We start from the raw sequence: 23,153 nt of genomic DNA on the forward strand, positions 1-23,153 counted from the left end.
GGAAAAAAACTCTTGCCAACACAAGGTAAAAAGTGCCCATGTGTAAGGTTGTTCACAACAGGGACTTCCAGGCTAACAAATGTCTCTGTGAGTCTCTCTCAATATATGGCATTTATGTTCAATCTCTTACATACTCTTGGGCATTCTTACAGAAACCAGACTGCTGACCAAATATAGGCCTACTTGCACGGTAGTTGCACTCTAATAACAAGAGAATGTAAGAAACATAGGATAGCTCAAGCAAAATTATAGATCTGAATTACTATGTTAAAAAATAAACATGATTATGTTTGAGCGACATGCTACAAGGCATCGGCAGCACTGCACAAGGGGGGTTTATACCCTGGCAACCAAAACCCTGGCACTACACTCCCATGCGGTGAAGCATGGTTGTTTGAATTACTTTCAAACACAAACTGACAACGCAAAGAGAAGAGGAAGAAAGCAATGAGAATACATGACACAGGAAGACTTGATTCTCTCAAGCTAATCTACTCCATATTGCTGAACTGTAAAAGCTTACAATCATACAAAGTATCCTGCTAGATCTCTAAGAGTTGAATTACTTACTAAGCTCAAAGTCCATGGCTGTGAACAAAGCAAGAAAACCTTCAATTGTCCTCTCCCAGCCGCTGAAATCTGCTGCAGTAGGAAACCTTGGACTAATCTGCTTCAATGGTTTGTTTCAGGCTGCATCTGAAGGTTATCTCATGAATCTCGTGTACTCTACCTTGGCTGGCTGAAGGTGTGGAATGGGTAAAGATATTGATAGACTTTCAAAAGGAAGGCCTCCTTGCGTCAAGTTTGCATGGTTTGTATTATTTGCATTCACACTTGTATTAGTCTCGTGGGTAGCCTGTTGATGTGTTGAATGGGTAGAGAGATTGACAGACCTCAAAAAAGAAGGCCTACTTGTGTTAAGTCTGAATGGTTTGTATCATTTGCATTCACACTTGCATTACCCTGGTGGGCAGCCTGTTGTTGTGCCCATCCTGGACACACTGCATAGCCTCTTTTGTACCTTCGGAGATTAGGGCTCACAACATGGGTTGATTCCTCGGCTAAACCTCGATTGTAACTAGTAGCCCTCACATGATACATGCATTTGACTGTTACATTTGATGCATGTAACACTCCTATGTCACTTCTAGGAGACATGAAGATCCCCATTCAACCGACCGCCACCACCCCAACTAGACTTGTATCTTTTCGCGATATGCCTATACATGACATTCTACTTTTGCCTCCTACTTATTTGAAACCCTGCTTATCAGTCTCAATCAAGATATTCACTGATTCATGCACATTTTGTGTCAAGTTATTCCTTCACTTACATCGTCTTTCCTCCATTCTACCTTCCTGCCCACAATAGCATGATGCCCAACATCCTGAACAATTTTTGGGAACTCATCTAATCAGGTTAATTTTTATTTGTCGGATCAAAAGAAGTCCCTCTTGAACACTTAGCCCTTTCAGTTCATTTACTGTCTTTCACCTTGTTCTATGCTGGTAATTGAGTTGTCCCTACATCTTGAACTTAAAGGAATGCCTACTCTTGCCATCAACCCAATATGGCCTCCTTTCCTGCAATCTCATTCATGCACATCCTGACTAAAAGTGCTACTCTCACTTGACGATGTATTTCTCTCTCTTGTTGGTATGTAAGGCCTTGCCCTCCTGGCTTGAGATGGGCTTCGAAAATCTCCACTTCAATCCAACCTGTCAAGATCCACTACTTTTGCATATGAAGATGCCACTATAAAGCACAGCGCCTAAGGGTTTCCTGTCCGTCTTATCAGATAAAGGGTAAGCATCCCACCCTCCATGCTCAAATGAGTCGGCCACCTTATGTTTACGGGTAATTCCCAACCATCACCCACCTATCTTGGCCATCTTATGTGCAGGTATTCTTCTTACAATTGCATGCCTGACATGGCCATCTTATCTGCTGTAGGTAATTCACCCAGTCTCACACGCCAACATTAGTAGTGAGGCAGCTTTTAAATAATAATAAAAAAGAATTTGTGCAATATAAAGCCAATCAACCATATCTAGTTGCAGGGTGTTAGATAGACCTGAACACTCACAGTAGACGGACAGTTTGCCCCACCCCCCAAAAAGCTTTTCAATCAATAAACTGAAATACATCAGGAAGATCTGATCAAAGTGGCAAGAGCCGCTCTTGATTTGGAAAAGGAAAGTCTGCAAGAGGCTGTAGAGGCCTTTTGGCCAGATATTTTAGCAGTTGGCCTTGCTGTGACTCCCCAACAATTTCTGTCTTAGTATGCCATGTGGTGAAGCAGTTGTTCAATTCCTAGCAAAGAGTCTCAAAGGGCTATGGGAACCCACGGAGTATGGGGGAGAGGTCAGCCCATGATGTGGTGATATCGCGCAACATGGTGCCTCTTTCATGATTGCTGTCCCCTTGATACAATCTATGGAACCACATGTGATGAAATCACCACAATCTTGACAGGTTGCCATAATGAAAGAAGGTTAAATATAAGGACGATGGCAAAGAAAATACACCCCAAAGTATGGCCCACCACCTCCAAGGATTGCAGCACAACCCAATACCAAGGGCGAAGGGTTCCTTTAATTGCCACTGACAAGTTAAAAGGCTAACCCGAGGACTTCCATTAGCCAATTTCACCAGTGGACATTGAAGAATGTCCACCCAGTGCATCAAACAGCCACCACAAAAACCACACAAAATAGGATCACAATTCAAGCTCCCCCTGGCCTTATGATAGCTTCTCTAATCCCAATGCATTTTCAATGAGAGCTCACATGAGGGCAATTGCTCACTACTTTGACCTGGTCTGTCCAGCAAGTTGCTGTACTCATTGCAGATGCTCATCCTGACTTTTGGTCACAATTGCACATGAGTTTATGAGCCATATGCATTCTCCCCTATCATCATGCCTAGCTATGTCACCCAAGTCCCTGCATATGGTCGAGCCAGTTGAGACATAAGTTCATGCTCTCGACATCTTCCCAGTATTCACATAAATAGGGAACACCTGCCTGCTTGTAAGAGCAACTCACGTTGTCTAAGAGTTGGAGCATTGGTTCCTATTCCAATTAACCCTAGTGTCTTCTTTTTGCTAATCAAAGGCCTCATTTCAGAGCACTACTCGCTGCTGCTGAACATCTTCAAGATGTGAAGCATCAATTGCAGGTCATTTACACCAAGATGGTTTGCCAAGACATGATGAGCTTGAGGTTGGGTACAACCTTGAGTTTTGACTATGACTATCAACAGGATCACATGACATGATGCATTCTTGAAGTATCATGTAAGCATGTCAAGGTGAGCAATCAATGTTGAGTATGACAAGCAACCATATCCAGGAAAATTGAAACTCCAACTTACACTCTACTAACACGCAAACAATGTAGCTGACTGATTGAGGCCCTAGATGTCAACCCTGTTGGCACTTTCTTTCCAGCATTTCTGTGAAAATCAAAAATGCTTTTTCTGCTCTATTAGCCGCTGAAAGGCTAATGATCAAGATCTCGTATGTCTCAATGTCAAGATCGATCCCTTTTTCCCTACAAGTATCCCATGCATCGACAATCTTGTCTATGTTGCCCTCCTTGCAAAGCCTCCAAATAGTTGTGTTGGCTAACTCCAAATAATTACTGTGTGCATACTCTCCCATTGAGAAATGTGATACAATAGCATATCTCTCAGCTCTGCCAGCTTTAGATAAACTATTTAACATTGTGATCAGGATCGTTGTGTCAGGATGGAAACCTCTGGCCTGCATCTGCTTTGCTACCCATAATGCTTCATCAAATTTTCTTTCCTTACAAAAACCCTGAAGGAGGGTAGTCAGCACCACAGCATCAGGTGTGCACCCTTTTTCCATCATTCTTGTGAACATGGAAATGACCATATGAGCTCTGCCAACCTTAAAGAGCCCCCTGATTAATACAGTGTAAGTCTTGATATCAGGATCACAGTCGTACCTCGTCATCTCGTTCAATAGATCTAGAGCCTCATCAATTTTGCCCTCATCACACAGCCATTTGATCCATGACGTGTAAGTCACTATGGTGAGATTGCATCCTTTGCCTTGCATTGATTGAATTGTGGAGAGCGCCGTTTCAGCCCGGCCTGCCTTAAAAAGAGCATCAACTAATGTATTGTATGTTCTGGTGGTAGGTGAACACATGGGACCTTTCATCCGACTCGTGTAGTCCATAGCATCATCAAGTCGGCCCTCCTTACACAGCCAATGGACCACAGTGTTGTAAGTCACCACGTTTGGGGTGCATCCCTTACATAGCATTTGCTGCAAAGTTCCAAAAGCTCTCTCTGCTTGTCCAGCTTTGAAGAAGCTACATATCAATGCATTGTACGTCCAGACCTGAAGAGCCTTCTCCTGGCTTACCCCCATCTCATCTAGAAACTTGGCCACCTCGTCCAATCCACCATTGGCACAAAGTCCAGTGATGAGCGTGGTGTAAAGTGCATAGTCAGGCACGCATCCACATTCAATCATGGAAGCCATGGTGGCAAAGGCTTTCTTCACATCCTGTGCTTTGAGGAGGATATGCAGCAGGGCATTAAAGGTGTAAGCGTCGGGCTTGCAATGGAAGTCATCCATGGAACAGAAGGTCTCCTGGGCTTCTTGAAGCATCCCAACACGGCCATATCTATTTATGAGGATGGTGAAAGGAACGGCGGTGATGGTGGTCCCTCTGTCTCTCATGGAGTGGAGGAGCTGCCATATGAGGTGGAACTCCTCGGCTCTCCCAAGGATTTCAATGAGGGCACAGTATGTGTACTGGTTGTGTATGAACTTGGGTTGCTGGGAGGCCCAGTGAAAGAGGCTCCAGGCCAACCGAGCGTCCGCCCGCCGCTGCTGCTGAAGGAGCTTGAGGATGCGGAAGAGCGAGAGGGGCTTCAGGATGGCGCCAACGGGGGCCAGGGCCTCTTCCAAGCGAGGGGTCCAGCGCCCTTCCCTTTCCAGCATAGAACACACGTCTTCGACAGGGAAGCGGTTGGCTTTCTTGCGCTTGCTGTTGATGCTGCTCAAGCAACGCTTCGGCACTAGCACGAGGCCTGCTACCGCTGCACGTGGGGAACTAATAACAGCCATATTGCACCCATTTCTCAAAGCTCGACTCAGACATACTTTAGCTTGAGATTTTATATTAACACCTAAGGACCTACCTACTTTAGCTTGGTATTATATCTACATCTAAGGCCCTGTCAGTCAGACGGGCATGTAGCTCAACTCCTAGAACCGTCGGATTCCACGACGAGGACCCGTGTTCAATACCTAAGGGCTACACGACAGACGGCACGTACAAATGCACCTTCCCAAAAAAAAAATAGCAACATCTCCCTTTAAAGTTTCCATGAGACTGACGGCACACACAAATGCACCTTCCCAAAAAAAAAAAAAGGCAACCACTCCCTTTTAAAGTTTCCACTTTGGGCCGATTTCGAGGCACTATGAAATTGGCAAATAAATGTGAGCTCTGTAGTTCAAACTCTTATGTGTTCACTTTACAACCACAAAAGAGCTTTGCCTTCTTGCATTTAAATACCCCAACTGTACAACGAGTTGTAAATTCCAAGGTGACCAGCCCTTTGCTTGGCATTAGCATGTTGCCCTTCCTGCCCTCCACCCATCTTCTTGTAGCCATTGGAAGCTCTCTCGCAGATTTCCCTGTGAAGCTAGTTCAAGAGTGTGATGTTTTGCCTTCCCCCCGTCTTCTTGTAGCCATTGGAAGCTCTATTTGCAGACTTCAGAGCTTCATTCTTTGCCTTCTCTATCTACTCCACCAACCTTCGGAGGTTGATCTCCCTTACAATTCCTTTGAGCTTTTCCATTTTCACATCATCTTCAAAATGCTTTTGCTTTTTCTTGAGGTAATCCTCTTGGTTCTTCAACTTTTGATCCAGGATAGCAACATAATGCTTATACTTTGCCACCTTGATTGCCTCTATGGCTTCTATCATCATCCTTTGCACATTATACCAATGTTGCTATACCAAGGTGGTAGGCTATGGTGGTGGTGATGGGGCTACTGAGTATGGCATAAGCTTTCTCTAAGAGGTACCCTTGTCTCCTTGCATCACTAAGGTGCATATGCTGCTTTTCTACAATGACATCATGAGAAAATCCTTAATGTGGGTCAAGTTAAATATGTCACTTGGTGCCACCACTTCTTTCTTCATCTCTATTATGTCATCATGCATATATCATGTGTACTTCCTTGGTGCCACCACTTCTATGTTCATCATCATCATCATGCATACACCATGTGCACTTCCTTTGTGCCACTACTTCTCTATTTCATCTCCATTACATCACCATGCATACATTATGTGCACATCCTTTGTGAGGTCATCAAAGTCGCCACAACTACTATAAGGAGAGAGCATTGTACTGGAAGCTTTTATCTCTTTGCTTACTTCTAGTGTCTCATTAAGGATCTGCATAGCCTCCTCCTCTAGTAAAAATAACTCTTGTTAATGCATGGGCTATCATAATGCATGATATAATACTTTAGTAAGTTTTGTAAGTTCTAAATCTTTACCTTGAGCCACAAGTATAAGGAGAGAGCATTGCACTAGGAGCTATTATCTCTTTGCTTTCTTCTAGTGTCTCATTAAGGATCTACATAGCCTCCTCTTTTGTTAAAAGGCTGAGGCATGGGCTATTGTAATGCATGATATAAAACTTTAGTAAGTTTCGTAGGTTCTAAATCTTTATCCTGCAAGCTGTGTGGATATTATTATAGTAGTAGTTGGCCCTAGCCCTTATGTATGCGGTGGACCATGATGCTGTTGCCACCATTGTAATGATCCATTGGCTTTCACATTAGTGATCAGCTGTAGGGATTTTGTCTAGGACTACTAGCTATGGATTGAGGTGTCCATACTCGAAGCATTTTTTATTGGGTTTCCTACACCACACATAAAGCAAGATGTCCTTCTTGCTAAGATTATCTCTCTTGAATATATCTTGCACTACTAGCATGTGTAGGGCATTGCTCATTGTGTCCTTGTCCAACTGGACATTCACTTAAGTGCCATCATCTGCGATCACTCTCCCAATCTTTGTGGTGGGGTTATAGGTTCAAGCATATTCAAGACGTACTACTCTACACCCATCTATGTAAGTATATCCCCCATGGCAGTGTGTGCACTAAGTTACCTAAGCCAATCCTAGATACACAAGCCCCCACATGTCTGACCTCTCAAAGATATTGGAACATTCAATAGATTGATGTGCCATTTTGATCGCAACGATCTTTGTCTTGATATAAGCTTCTTTTATGAGATCATCTCCAAGGTAAGATTCTAGCTCACACCTTCCTTATTTTCTTCTTCAATAGAGTGGAAGGAGTGGCTACCTCCTCTTCAATAGAGTGGAAGGAGTGGCTACCTCCTCTTCACTCTCATGCTCTTGCTTTTGATCTAAATCAGAAAAGTTTGGCATTGATGTGGTGGGCTATGCAAAAAGTAAGTTGGGTGACTTAGACAATTTCAGAAAGATGAGGGCAAAAGATTAAGTACTTGTGGTAGATTAAGTGCTTATATGTGATGTGGAAATTAGGTAAGTTAATGTAATAAGTGATTTGTAAAGAGCATTATGATGTGGGAATTTGTGCCAAAAGCACAAAGTGAAATGAAATATTACCTCAACCCATACTCATTTGCACTTTTGTAGTGGTTCACATTATGCACGGTCATGGGCCCATTTTGTAATGAAAGGCCAACCATATAAGGCTTGTATATGCACGAGAGTATATTTTAGGCACCCCCATAAGTGTCGGGCAAAGCCCTCTATATATGAGTGACATATCATAATGTCAAGGACACACCATCTTCTAGGGAACAAGATTCTTTCTTCTTCTCTAAAGCTTCTACCTTCTTACTTATGTCAGTTTGTATGAATGTAGTGATGGATTGCTTGTGTATGGTGAAATGTGTGCATGTGTGCATGCTTACTTTCATTTGAGTAGCTTACAGATTCTTGGATTAGGAGTAGGGAGTGGCTTCAAGCTTTCTAGCTTAGCCATGGTCTATGGAAGGGTTGTCATGGAGGATTGAAGGGGGATTGACGGCTCAAACTAGAGGGATTAACACACCTCTATGCTTCTCTTACCACTCTTCCTTATAACAAGGGACTTCCATGCTTCAAGAAAGGGGCCAGCAACAAACGATGATTCCTAGCTTGGGCTAGAAGGCTCACTTGGAGGGTGATCAAATGGTGCCACTCTACCGGGGAGGAACTTGTCTTAAAGGAGGGAGAGAAGTAGAGATTTGATTTCATTTCATTTTCTTACATCAGCACATAATTTTTCCCTTGGATGCAAATCCCTAGTTTTTAGGAGAGGGATGAGTGTTAGAGTGTGGATTTAAGTTCGTGTGTGTGTGTGTGTGTGTGTGTGTGAGAGAGAGAGAGAGAGAGAGAGAGAGAGTAATTAGAGTGTGTTTTCTAACACTTAACCTTCTTTTTGTTGTTTTTGTTGTTTTTTTTGCCTCATAGGTGATGGTGGATGGTTGAGTTGACCTCCCCCTTACAAGATTGAGGATAGCAATCTCTCTTGTGGGGCTATACTCATCTTGAGTTAGGCTAATTAGGCTAAACATTACAAATATCCCATTATTTCTAAAGGGCAAGATTGGCCCATTCTTCCAATTAAACCCACAATAATCATTCATTTTGTTGTTTGCAAGGATAAGACCAAATATAGCAAGTCGTTAGGTGAAAATCGTTGTCTTTATGCCATCATTGCATGTTTTTGTCAACTTCTTTTATGACGAGGAGGTCAAAAAAACATCGTCAATGTTTATCTGTAAATCAGAGAAATGTTTGGATTTCTTAGATCAAAATTAGGATGTGAAAGAATTACATGGGGTTACCTGTAAAATCCAGAGGAATTCTATTGTCTGTAAATATATGATTGGCTCCCATAATTTTATTAAGCTTCGAAATCCTGACAACAGCAAATTGTGCCACTGCCCCAAGTGCAAAGTCAAGCTTCAACCCACAACCAATGACAACAAGCTTCTGTTCCAGAAGAGAAAGCTTCCCGTCATGCCAAGAGCAACCACCCCAAGAGCGTCTGAAAGAGCAACCGCCCCAAGAGCGTCCTGAAGAGCAATCACCCCCTCAACGACAAGCTTCACCGCGCGAACAACAAGAATCTTCCCACACTCAAGAGCACGCTTTGTAGGGGGAAAAAAGAACATGCTATCAATGTTTTAAGCATCCAATAAGAAAATGTAGAATATTTGTCTTAGTTTCTATTGCTCTGAGAAATACAAAATGTTGTCATGATTAATGTAACTATATGCTGTCAAAAGTACATTTATCTCCATTTTTAATGATTTATCTCTATGCCATGGTCGTTTGCACCACAAAAACTTGCTTCCTTGTAATGTCTTTACATTGAATGGTCCTTTCTTTTCTCCTTGGTACCTATTTCCAAAAATCAAAGTAATGTATATAAGTAATAATTATTATGGCATAGTTTTGAAATAAATACTTTTTCGAGGTTAGATTGAATAACATACCTTATGGTCGTTGCACTTAAACACATAATCATCATGCACTTGTAGGTCATCCTCATTTGCCAAGTCTGTTCTCACTTGACGCAGTGAGATGTTCGACCTTATATTGAGTACTGTCAAGAGCTCATTTTCAAACCATACCTCTAATAACATCAATGAATTTTCAATGTCATCCTCTAAGTCCTGATCAAGTTTTCCATTGACATAATGCCATCTCATATAATGAAAGGCTATCGACGTCTTTAGATCCATCAGATTCTGGAAGCTCGACAACCAACCTGTCGACTTGTGTTCAGTGGTACTGCCGTGAGGCGTGGAGGAGGCACAAACGCAATAGGGATATTAGGCGGCCTGCTATGAATGTTGATAATAATATGCTTAATGGTCTCTTCCCTAAACAGCCCTAAATCCACATCAAAGTATTCTGATAATCGTGGATTCTAACAGAAAGAAAAAAAATATAGACATGTGCCATCAAAGAATGAGGAAGGAAAGTAAGATATTTTTTTAAAAAAAGAGCATGCCTACATTTTCTTATTGCGGGCAATGAGAGAACTAAGTGTAGCAGCAACTTTGCACTGTAGCATACCCTCCAACCGCAACTATGGCCATCCTGTTATACTGCGGGACCCTGCATCTCATAATCCTTATGTGTTCTAGCAGTGGGTCCTGGATTATGCCCTCAATACCAGTTATTAGCTTTCTAATTGATCTGCATGAAACATTACTGTTGTCAATACTGAAAGTTCTCTCTCTCTCTCTCTCTCTCTCTCTCTCTCTCTCTCTCTCTCTCTCTCTCTCTCTCTCTCTCTCTCTCTCTCTCTCTCTCTCTCTCTCTCCAACTCATTAACGATATATGAATAATGATTGTGTGGACTTACTGTCTCATGGTGCCATGGAATCCTTCACTTGAATTGGACAAGTTAACAAGTCTTGGATTCCATATCATAAAGGATCAAACTGCAGTGTGAACTACAACATGCAATTAGGAGTATTAGAAGTAACATCAAAAATATATAGTAAATTTAGGTCACAATACTAAGACTATAAATGAGATTGCATGTCACTTACTCTTCATTGTATGCTATTAGAATTATTTGAGCTACATCAAAATTTATTGGACTAAACCATGGACATACATCAACCATTGAAGTATGTTGTGCAGTAAGAACCAAGGAACGGAGGGAATCTACAATATATACACGATTTTGAACATCGAATGGGAGATTTGATATAATTAGGCCGCACAAGAAAATTACATTATATCAGTTACTTTGGACAAGCAAACCACTTTACAATCAAGATGATGACAAGGATGTAGCAAACCTTAGAACTGCTATCATAATTCTATCGTTGACCTCCCTTAAAACATTGGATAAAACAGCAATCTCCTCCGCATCGAAAGGGAAAAATTGTGTGGTGCCTTGCACCGGAAGTCTAACATGAAATGAGGGGACAAAATAACTCAAAGCTTTAACATTCAATTTAATTGCGCGGTGCCTCGCACCGGAAGTCTAACGTGAAATGAGGGGACAAAATAACTCAAAGCTTTAACATTCGACTTATGCATTTCCCGAATAGCCGCTTTCTTCATCCGCAATTCTTGGAGCTCCTGCATCCTGGCTTGGTCTCCAATAATTTGTGTGTTGAGCCTTGTGTCACGAGAATGACTAGGCTCTGTCACTTCTATGATCTTAACTTTTTTCGTCAAAGGAGGGATTTCCAAAATTCCTTTCATTCTTTTGTCATCACTAAGTAGGACGGGCTCCAGCGTACTATCATATCTAAACCTGAGCAAACAAAGTGAGTTCATGTCTTTCGGTATCACAGCGATTCTGTGTGCATGCGTGGCAAGGACGTAGCTATCCTGAAAAAATTTGACAAGCCAGTCTTTCGCAGTCTCTTGCAAACATCCTAGGGAAGAGGCATGCTAATGCGTATTAATGGCAAAATCCTAGCATATTGACCTGACTACGTGCTGGAATGGCAACTTTGGAACCACGCAATTCATATGTTTCTCCACCTTCCTTAGTTTAAGAAGGGTGCATCTATGTTGCTTGTATCTTTGTCTCCTCATTAAGTGCACTGTAGACATTTTCTTTCCCAAAACAGCTTCTTTACATATTTTAGGATCTTTTGTAGATGAGAGCCTTGCGGTCTTCTTCATACACACAATCTGAAAATAGTCATAATGTTACATGATAAGTTTTCTCAATAAATATATAGGATAATAAAATAGCAACAAATCACTACAACGTGATATGGGCATATCAGATACAATCACAATACAATTCTCGCGTTGTAGTGATTTATCACGCATAGCCCTTCAAAACAAAAAATAATACAAAAACTACTAAAAAAAATAGCTTCAAATCACTACAACGTGATATGGGTACATCATACAAAATCTACATCAACTCCTCATGTTGTTGTGATTTCTCACACAGACCCTTTCATTTGACAAAATAACACATGAACAATACACCCAACAATACCTATGACAATAAAATAGCTTCAAATCACTACAGCATGATATAGGTACATCACACCTAATCGTCATACCCTCCTTGTGTTGTTGTGATTTCTCGCACAGAGCGTTTCATTTCACAAAGTAAGTCATGAAAATAATTCATAGATAACATACATGACACAAAACAATGTATAGGACAAGAAAGTATGTCCAAAACACTATAACGCGATATGGCTACATCAGAAAAAATCATAATTCATTCTTCGCGTTGTAGTGATTTGTCAAACATTGCCTTTTGTTTGACCCAATATCTAATGAACGTAGGTAAAACATGACATATATGATTGAATATAACATTTAGGATCAGTAGTGATTGCTGGATAACTCACCAAAGAATCACGCAAGGAAAATGTTGAATAGATGTACGCTTGCTTAATGAATCGCAGAGATAGTGTAGATGAAGCACGACAGAGGAATACACATAGCTAAAGGCTGTCCAGAGGAGCCAGAGGAGGCAAAACAAAATGGGGGCAAAAGACAAGGACACTTGGGAAAAATACAAACAAGGGTACAGAAGTGAAAGATGACCACATTTACCGAGGACAAGTCTAACATTTATCGGGAATGATAATAGTGATAATACATGTCAGACACACGTGCGGAGGAATACAATACACGTGCAAAAGAGCATGTCAATGGTGACACATGTCAGCAACACATGCAAAGGAGGACGTGGGGTCGTACTCATTAAATAGATGATGATTATGATCAATCCATTTTTGACACCTATCATCAACACATGCGCAGAGCACGTGGTCTGTCATCATGCATGTCTACCACATGTATAGACCATTAGTTTCTATGGATAAAGCTAACCCACATTCATTATTCGTTGCTTCTTGCTCTCCTAAAATTTTTCTCATAGTTGTGACTGGCATGTTGCTTCTTGCTCTCGTACAGTCAATTTCGTTGCTTACTTCTTGCTCTCCCAATGAATTTCGCGGTATGTTTCAAAGATTTTCGCATTTCAATTTGGCTAAAATTGTATAATTATTTTATAAATATTCCATCAAAGATTTTCGCTTTTAGATTTTTAAGAAATTAATTTATTTCTTACAAATACTTGATCAAATCACTATAATGTGAAGAGGAATCTCAGTGAGAACTATCGTACCCATATCACATTGTAGTGATTTTGCCTAAAATCATAATTTTCTTGCATATATTTCTTCAAATCACTATAACGCAAGAAGAAGTCTTGGTGTGAACTCTCTCACGCATATCACGTTATAGTGATTTGTCCTATTATCGTTCTTTTTTTGCTTTTTCAAAGATTTTAACGTTTAGATTTTTAAGAAATTAATTTGTTTCTTACAAATATTTGATCAAATCACTATAACTTAAAGAGGCCCCACCCATATCGTGTTATAGTGATTTGTCCTATTGTCGTTCTTATAGTGATTTTGCTTACAATCATCATTTCATTTGAAATATTACATCAAATCACTATAACGTGAAGAGAGGCCTCGGTGTGGGAATTCTCCCACATATATCGCATTGTAGTGATTTTGACACATTTTTCTTTGTATTATCATTTTCTCACTAATATTTCATCAAATCACTACAACGCGATTAGAGATCTCGATGAGAGTTCTCCCACCCTTATCTCGTTATATTGATCTTGCCTAATTGTTTATTATCTTACACAGAACTTTCGTCGTCCGTGACATATTTCCTGGCTTGTAGATGGATCCTTTCGGGATTGAGGTCGAGTCTAATGTTGGCCTTCAAGAAACCCCAAATGAAAAGTTATTTGACTTCCTTTATAAAGTTCGACAGCATCATCACCATCCTGAAATCTCATGCATGTTTAATTTCAATTTTCCCATCGAAGACATAATCATTTCTACATGTTCATATCTTGAGGACAAAGAGTAGAAATTTTAGCATATCACTTCAAATGGTATAGTCATGTTTGACGGCGTTCAGTACGTGCACGTGAATGATATTGAGCCTTCAACAACCCTAAGATAAAAGTAAAACAGGGATGTTTTAAAGGTGCCAGATGATAAGAAGAAGACACACAATAAGTACCCCATTCATCACAATCTCAAGTGTCATCTCGTCGCTCGCCTACCACTATGGATTTATCTACTACCTACATGTGTTGCTTGAGGATGAAAAAGTTACAAATGAAGATATTGGGGAGAAAGCAAAGGAACCTCCAAGAGCAAAAGATGAAGTTCAAGAGATTGCGGAGGAGTTAAACTTGGCTGCGGAGAGGGACTTAAGTGAGCAGTTGGATATTAATGCGCTCAAAAGAGAAGACACCTTAGTGGTTACAGGTGACAAGTAGCCCTCTATGATAGAGGAAGCAAGGGACATTCCAACCCCACTCCTCCCCACATTTCCTATTGGTGACAAAGAATATTTGTCAACTACAGATATTCAAGTTGTGTTTGACATAAGGGAAGACTACTATTTGGCCATCATTGCACAGAATCTTAAGGAAGATGAAGATTTTGTCAATCCAAAATTGGGTAAATATCTCTTATTGGATTCAAATGTCAAGGACAGTGAGTTCCATTCTACTGCCGACACATTATCTATGATGTACAAGGATGCAAAAAGCTATGAATCCAACCTTCCCACTAAAGAGAAATTTTAGGCTATTCAGCAAAGACTTAATATTTCACACATGGGAAGGGAAGGGGCGTCCTCATCAGAGGTCTAGGACACCAACTCAATAGTCAATATATGGACAGATGATTTACTTGTTAATGACAAAAATCAAAAGGTGTGTTTACTTGTTAATGACTTTTCATCATTGAGTAGCTTATTCTATTTGTTGTGTTGGCTCATCGACAACATTGTTTTGCAGTTGGTTGTGTTTGAGGATGAGTTTCTCAAGCGTGGAGCAAGTAAACGTGTGGGAGGACTCGAAATGGACTCAGCACACTGGGAGAGTACATAAAACTGACCACCACCAGTGCACCAATTTTGAGACTACCCAACTAAATTTTCCACAATTCATTATATTCCACAAAAAATTCTCTTCAAAAGACAATGTAGAATTTCCTTTGTTTGCAATCAAGACATTAAGATACCTTGGGGCATATCCCATCAGGTGGAATGCAGACAAAGTCATGCTTTTGGAGAAGCAGTTAGCATTTGCGAATCTTTGGTGGGGCAAGGCCCTGGATTCTATACACTAAGGAGGAGTAAATATTACTTAGCCTATACTGCTTATGGATTGGCATGTGGGGTTAAGGATCCCAATATGCTAAGTGATTATGGCAAAAGGGAGCTTCTCAAATTCACAAAACTGAGGGTTCCTCCAGTTTTACAGTGATAGGATGTTGCAGAGCCGTCTTCAAAAAGGGCAAGGCTTCATACACCCGAGGATGTTAGTGAGCAGATTAAGGAGTAGTAGTATATTCCTATCTCTTGTAATAATATTCTCTCTCATGTAATGTCATGACACTTTTGCATATGATCATTTCTGAATTTGAAATGTTAATCATGGATCTATGGGTATCCAAATCTTTTTATTTCTTTGTTTTGTTCCTCGCCATTCTGCATGCTTAATACTTGCATTAGATCTCCTCCATATATCTTGTTTTCTTTCTTTATTCACAAGTTTCACTGCTTGATTAATTTCGGATGCTTTGAACTACTGTTTCTTTTTGGCTTTGTGTACAAGCTTCCTATATGTCCATTCCTCTAAACTATTAGCTTTTTCTGCTTCTCCACCGTGTCTTGTATGATTGAAATACCTAGAGCGTGCTTGATAATGTGTTTTCTCCATTCCCTGGGTTGACCATATTGATAAACTACCATACTTCTTTGCAAACCAAGGGGTATGATTGTATATAATATGCTTCAAGAGAATAAAAGAATACATTAATTAGTATATTTTTTAATATATAGTTTAAAAACTAGTTGAATGCATAATCAATCTAATACCATATAGTGGGTGATGTGTTGATCCGTCCATGCATCAATCATTGATCTCTTGAACTCATCTACCATTGTTTGACATATATCATGGTCCTTCTTCATCCACACTTTCTTGTCACAGAACTCAAACATAGTGTCTAAAGATTTCCACTCCTTGGCTTTCCGTGTTCTTGCTTGACCATTGTCTGCAAGGTCTACTACTACATTGTGAACGCACTTCCATTTGTTGTATTTTATGATCTGCACTGATCGTCTTCTTCTTTGACCTTCTGGTGTTAGTTCAAATAGAAACCTTCTTGCTTTAACACCCCCAATGGAAGGTTTCTTAGGTACATTCTTCCCATCCTTAGACCTTTTTTCATCTTGTTCAATTTTTGCATGTCCACCATGCAAACCAATGTCTGATATACAACTTTCTCTAGTGCTTTGATGGATGTAACCTTTGTTGTATTGGGTTGTAGAGTCCATGCAAAACATATGTATAAAAACAAGAGTTTTTCGCAAAGATCATGCATTGTGCAAATGTGGACACTTGACAATGGAATATCGAGAATCGGCTTGAAGTTTGGGTCTTTCCCGGTGCCTTCTTCCAATACCTCTTATCAAATACCTTTGCACTACACATGCAATATAAGTAGGGACTTTTTGAATTGGCACCCTTTGACACATTGTGCATACATTTTAGAGTTTTAAGATCACTCGCCATATGCCACACCACCTTATATTGTCCCATGCCTTCCACATCCAAGATTTTGCCATTTCTCTACTCGTTTCGCTGACAATCTTGAGTATCGATGTCTTATGAAAGACCCAATGCAAGACATCAAAATTCTCTGATTCTACCTGCAATACATAAGAAACATAGGAATGCAACACCCTTCAGTGTTTTTTATATGTAATTCTTTTTTCACAAAACATATCCGAGTCTAAAAACTTTTACCTCACAAAGGATCCCAAAGACAATATATTATTTTCAGATTGAACACTAAACCATCTAGGATCATCTTTTAGAATAGATGTATCAAGTGCCATGTTCATGGTAACCCTTTCTAACTTTCTCTCCTTCACAATTTGACACTCATCAAGCTTTAGCACAAATTTGAGGACACCATCACATTCTTCAGGAGTAACTTCAAACATTTGAACAGTATATGATTGTAAGGCCTCCAAGTCGTAGAAAATATTATTGTATCTATTGTAGACCACATCTCCTATTGGTGCAGCATAGGTGTCTTCAATATGAAATGGGGTTCCCAGTGCTTGCAGTACGTCTTCATTTACTTGTTTACACATTTTCTTTACTAAAGAAAGATTTGGCAATAATGATCCTTTCATACTAGAATCCTTCATCTTTTCCTACAAAGTCTTATAAATGGCTGAGTATCCTCTGTGTGATATACCAGCCTCATCAAGTATATTGCATGGATGTCCTATGGATTGAGTTGATTCTCTTTAAAAAAGTCTTCTATTTGCTTTTCTGAGACCTTATATTTCTTCTCATTCATCAATGCTTCTGTATATTGGCAATCTAAAAGAAGACTTAAATGTGTGCCAGAAGGTTCTGTTGTTGATTCTTTATCAGGGTGGTGCAATAATGATCTGATATCAGATTGAAATGCAGAAATTGACATACATGAACATACAATAATGATTGATATTCATAAAATATCACAATAGAAATAATAATAAATCCACAATAGAAACAATAATAAAATATCACAATAGAAACAATAAACCAATTGATAGAAAGAAGCTTACTTGATTGCATGTATTATGTTCTTAATGCCACCACCTCCTAGCTTCATTTGCTCAATATCCCTTTTTTTTGTCATCTATGGAGACCTAATGAGGTCTGCTTATGTCTTAATTCAAACATCTATTTTTCAAGCCCTAAAATGGTTTCCTTATTACTTAATAACTTTTGCATAGACTGCTCCATGGTTTTCTTCAAATGAATGTTCTCCTTCTCAAACAAATCTCTTTCTAATTTAAGAACATTGCTTGTTGTGCTTCCAAATGATGTGTATATCCTAGGATTTTTCCTAGAGGAATCGCCTATGTTTTCTGGGCGAGGAAAATTTTTTTTTCGGGTTCGATTTTGGAAGAACCAAGGGATTAGTCTCTTGTCCGGACATTCGTTGGGCGAGGCCCCGAGTGGGAAGCTTTGCCCTGTGCACAAGGTTGCTGCTTCTGCTACCAGCACTCTAGAGTCCGATGCGCAGAGAGGGTCTTTTGGATATAACCTCCCATCAATTCATAAATCTATGTTTTTCTTCCCTTTCGTCCTCAACATTTCTTTAGAAGTACACAAAGTATTAGGTTTATTTCTCTTACTTAGAGGTTCATATTCACGTTCAAGCTCGATGTACAGGTTGTAGATGTCTCTTTTCTATGTATTCCTTCTTGCTCTTGATCCCTCTTCCATCCTCTTGATCCTCTCTATGTTCCTCCTTGCTCTTGATCAGTAGAAAAATCTGAATAAAAAGAGAAAGGTGCCAAAATATTAAAAAGAAGTAAAGAGTCAAACTAATTTGCGAGAAAAACCTTGATTTTGAAGGTACCATACAAACTTTGATATGTAAAACCTTCAAAATTTGAGGTGAAGTTTCTTGCAGGGAGGGAACTCGAACTATTTTTGGATGATCCTTGGTTCAAATTTTGAGAAATATTCTATTTTGGCTTGTACGTAGAGATTTTGAGATATAAGCCATTAAACTTGGAGAATTGACCAATTCATAGTTCCACGTAGAATATATAGTACATGAACGGATTGAATACTTTGAGAACTATCATTTTTATGTACATTTAAGAATAGAAATATATCTTTTATATCTCAAGAAAATGCCAAGAGAAAATATGCCAAAATTAATTTCACCTTATTTTTTAGGCTTTTTGGATTATCTCTCTCTAAGCTTAGTTGGCACTTCTTAGAGGGCCCAAAGTTGAGTCCAAAATTCCCCTAATGAACCCCCCATATGAGAGCTATTTCCATGGATTTTTTCAGATCCCTCTTCATGGGTGTCCCATTATCCTCACAGGTGGTGGATGCACGAGAGAGGTTCTAGCACCACACGCGAGAGGTGGTCCCCCCCGCTCTCAAAACCTTCTTATTGACTCTCCTCCATATATCTTGTTTTCTTTCTTTATTCACAAGTTTCACTGCTTGATTAATCTCGGATGCTTTGAACTGTTGCTTTTTTTTGGCTTTGTGTACAAGCTTCCTATATGTCCACTGATGTAATTCCTCTAAACTATTAGCTTTTTCTGCTCCTCCACCGTGTCTTGTATGATTGAAATACCCAGAGCGTGCTTGATAATGTGTTTTCTCCATTCCATGGGTTGACCATATTGATAAACTACCATACTTCTTTGCAAACCAAGGGGTATGATTGTATATAATATGCTTCAAGAGAATAAAAGAATACATTAATTAGTATATTTTTTAATATATAGTTTAAAAACTAGTTCAATGTATAATCAATCTAATACCATATAGTGGGTGATGTGTTGATCCGTCCATGCATCAATCATTGATCTCTTGAACTCATCTACCACTGTTTGAAATATATCATGGTCCTTCTTCATCCACACTTTCTTGTCACGGAACTCAAAAACAGTGTCTAAAGATTTCCATACCTTGGCTTTCCGTGTTCTTGCTTAACCATTGTCTGCAAGGTCTACTACTGCATTGTGAACGCACTTCCATTTATTGTATTTTATGATCTGCACACTGATTGTCTTCTTCTTCAACCTTCTGGTGTTAGTTCAAATAGAAACTTTCTTGCTTTAACACCCCCAATGGAAGGTTTCTTAGGTACATTCTTCCCATCCTTAGTCATCTTGTTCAATTTTTGCATGTCCACCATGCAAAGCAATGTCTGATATACAACTTTCTCTAGTGCTTTGATGGATGTAACCTTTGTTATATTGGGCTGTAGAGTCCATGCAAAACATATGTATAAAAACAGGAGTTTTTCAAAATGATTCTGCAAAGATCATGCATTGTGCAAATGTGGACACTTGACAATGGAATATCGAGAATCGGCTTGAAGTTTGGGTCTTTCAAGTGTGCCTTCTTCCAATATCTCTTATCAAACACCTTTGCACTACACATGCAAATATAAGTAGGGACTTTTGGAATTGGCACCCTTTGACACATTGTGCATACATTTTAGAGTTTTAAGATCACCCGCCATATGCCACACCACCTTATATTGTCCCATACCTTCCACATCCAAGATTTTGCCATTTCTCTACTCGCGCTGACGATCTCGGGTATCGATGTCTTATGAAAGACCCAATGTAAGACATCAAAATTCTCTGATTCTACCTGCAATACATAAGAAACATAGGAATGCAACACCCTTCAGTGTTTTTTATATGTAATTCTTTTTTCACAAAACATATCCGAGTCTAATAAATTTTACCTCAAAGGATCCCAAAGACAATATATTATTTTCAGATTGAACACTAAACCATCTAGGATCATCTTTTAGAATAGATGTATCAAGTGCCATGTTCATCAGTGTGATGGTAACCCTTCCTAACTTTCTCTCCTTCACAATTTGACACTCATCAAGCTTTAGCACAAATTTGAGAAAACCATCACATTCTTCAGGAGTAACTTCAAACAATTGAACAGCATATGATTGTAAGGTCTCCAAGTCGTAGAAAATATTATTGTATCTATTGTAGACTGTGCACATCTCCTATTGGTGCAGCATAGGTGTCTTCAATATGAAATGGGGCTCCCAGTGCTTGCAGTACCTCTTCATTTACTTGTTTACGTATTTTTTTTACTAAAGAAGGATTTGGCAATAATGATCCTTTCATAGTAGAATCCTTCATCTTTTCCTACAAAGTCTTATAAATAGCTGAGTATCCTCTATGTGATATACCAGCCTCATCAAGTATTGCATGGATGTCGTATGGATTGAGTTGATTCTCTTTAAAAAAGTCTTCTATTTGCTTTTCTGAGACCTTATATTTCTTCTCATTCATCAATGCTTCTGTATATTGGCGATCTAAAAGAAGACTTAAATGTGTGCCAGAAGGTTTTGTTGTTGATTCTTTATCAGGGTGGTACAATGATGATTTGATATCATATTGAAATGCAAAAATTGATATACATGAACATATACAATAATGATTGCTATTCATAAAATATCACAATAGAAACAATAATAAAATGTCACAATAGAAACAATAAACCAATTAATAGAAAGAAGCTTACTTGATTGCACGTATTCTGTTCTTGATGCCACCACCTCCTAGCTTCATTTGCTCAATATCCCTTTTTTTGTCATCTACGGAGACCTAATGAGGTCTGCTTATGTCTTAATTCAGACATTTATTTTTCAAGCCCTAAAATGGTTTCCTTATTACTTAATAACTCTTGCTCCATGGTTTTCTTCAAATGAATATTCTCCTTCTCAAACAAATCTCTTTCTAATTTAAGAACATTGCTTGTTGTGCTTCCAAATGATGTGTATATCCTAGGAGCCCATTATACCCATCTCCAGCAAAGTTAAGCAGAGATGTCATATTCCTAAATGGGGGTGTAGAGTTTGTAAAAGGGTCTTTTGGATATAACCTCCCATCAATTCATAAATCTATGTTTTTCTTCCCTTTCATCCTCAACATTTCTTTAGTACACAAAGTATTAGGTTTATTTCTGTTACTTAGAGGTTCATATTCAGGTTCAAGCTCGATGTGCAGGTTGTAGATGTCTCTTTTCTATGTATTCCTTCTTGCTCTTGATCCCTCTTCCATCCTCTTGATCCTCTCTATGGTCCTCCTTGCTCTTGATCAGTAGAAAAATCTGAGTAAAAAGAGAAAGGTGCCAAAATAGTAAAAAGAAGTAAAGAGTCAAACTAATTTGCGAGAAAAACCTTGATTTTGAAGGTACCAATACCTACAAACTTTGATATGTAAAACCTTCAAAATTTGAGGTGAAGTTTCTTGCAGGGAGGGAACTCGAACTATTTTTGGATGATCCTTGGTTCAAATTTTGAGAAATATTCTATTTCAGCTTGTACGTAGAGATTTTGAGATATAAGCCATTAAACTTGGAGAATTGACCAATTCATCATTCATGTAGAATATATAGTACATGAACGGATTGAATACTTCAAGAACTAGCAATATTCTATCATTTTTATGTACATTTAAGAATAGAAATATATATTTTATATCTCAAGAAAATGCCAAGAGAAAATATGCCAAAATTAATTTCAACTTATTTTTTAGGCTTTTTGGATTATCTCTCTCTAAGCTTAGTTGGCACTTCTTAGAGGGTGCCCAAAGTTGAGTCCAAAATTCCCCTAATGAACCCCCCATATGAGAGCTATTTCCATGGATGTTTTTAGATCCCTCTTCATGGGTGTCCCATTATCCTCTGGTGGATGCGTGAGAGGTTCTAGCAGCAGCACACGCAAGAGGTGGTCCCCCCGCTCTCAGAACCTTCTTATTGACTTCCTTCATATAGCAGTGGAGCTCGCGGAGGCCTTGACGGCTCTTCCTAGTTAGGGACATGTTTGGGGGCCAATGGGCTTCTAGTTTCCTTTTTTCTTTGTCACTACGATCTCATGGAAGGCAACCTTCGAGGAGCAACCTTCAATGAGATATGAGATTATGACCACATGCGCCATGCTAGAGAGGCTCTCAGAGGGCCTGATTCACTTGATTCCTAACGAGGGTGGTGACAGATTATTAGAGATTCAACAGTGAAGACCCATCACCCTCCTTGGGACCATCTACAAGATTTTAGCCAAGGCCATCAGCCGAAGACTTTAGCCATTCCTCCTTGACTTGATCCATGACACTTAGATAGGTTTTGTTCACGATCGGAGCATTCCGGAACAACATCTTTACTTTCTAGGAGGTGACGGCTTCAACCAAGATGCAGCAGCAGCAAGATCTCATTGTGCTCCTTTTGGATTTTGAGAAAGCCTATGATCGAGTTGATTGGAGCTTTCTCAAGGGCATGATGTACCAGATGGGATTCCCAGTGGAGTGGATTCATGGTGTTTCAACACTTTACTCGGCCTCTCACAATCAAGTTCTCATTCAGGGTGTCAGAGGTGACAAATTTCCTCTTTCTTGCTCGATCTGGTAGGGCTACCCACTAGCACCATACCTCTTTCTATTTGTTGTCCAGGCCATGAGCAGTTTTCT

The 23,153-nt window shown here is 39.5% G+C and overlaps 1 protein-coding gene across 1 annotated transcript; it reads right to left on the reverse strand.

Annotated features, from left to right (window-relative positions):
* Positions 1–476: 476 nt before the first annotated feature.
* On the reverse strand, positions 477–5,157 carry LOC147606292 (uncharacterized). Its single transcript, XM_086791947.1, has one exon. The coding sequence runs from the start codon at positions 5,109–5,111 to the stop codon at positions 3,426–3,428; it is 1,686 nt and encodes a 561-aa protein (XP_086648073.1). The 5' UTR covers positions 5,112–5,157; the 3' UTR covers positions 477–3,425.
* Positions 5,158–23,153: the final 17,996 nt, after the last annotated feature.

Source organism: Cibotium barometz, chromosome 57 (assembly GCF_041138505.1).
Source record: "Cibotium barometz isolate CiBa-2024 chromosome 57, ASM4113850v1, whole genome shotgun sequence".
In the NCBI taxonomy this organism is placed as follows: domain Eukaryota; kingdom Viridiplantae; phylum Streptophyta; class Polypodiopsida; order Cyatheales; family Cibotiaceae; genus Cibotium; species Cibotium barometz.

Excerpts from the sequence above, each read along its gene's own strand:
- LOC147606292 (XM_086791947.1), bottom strand. The coding sequence starts at position 5,111 with ATGGCTGTTATTAGTTCCCCACGTGCAGCGGTAGCAGGCCTCGTGCTA.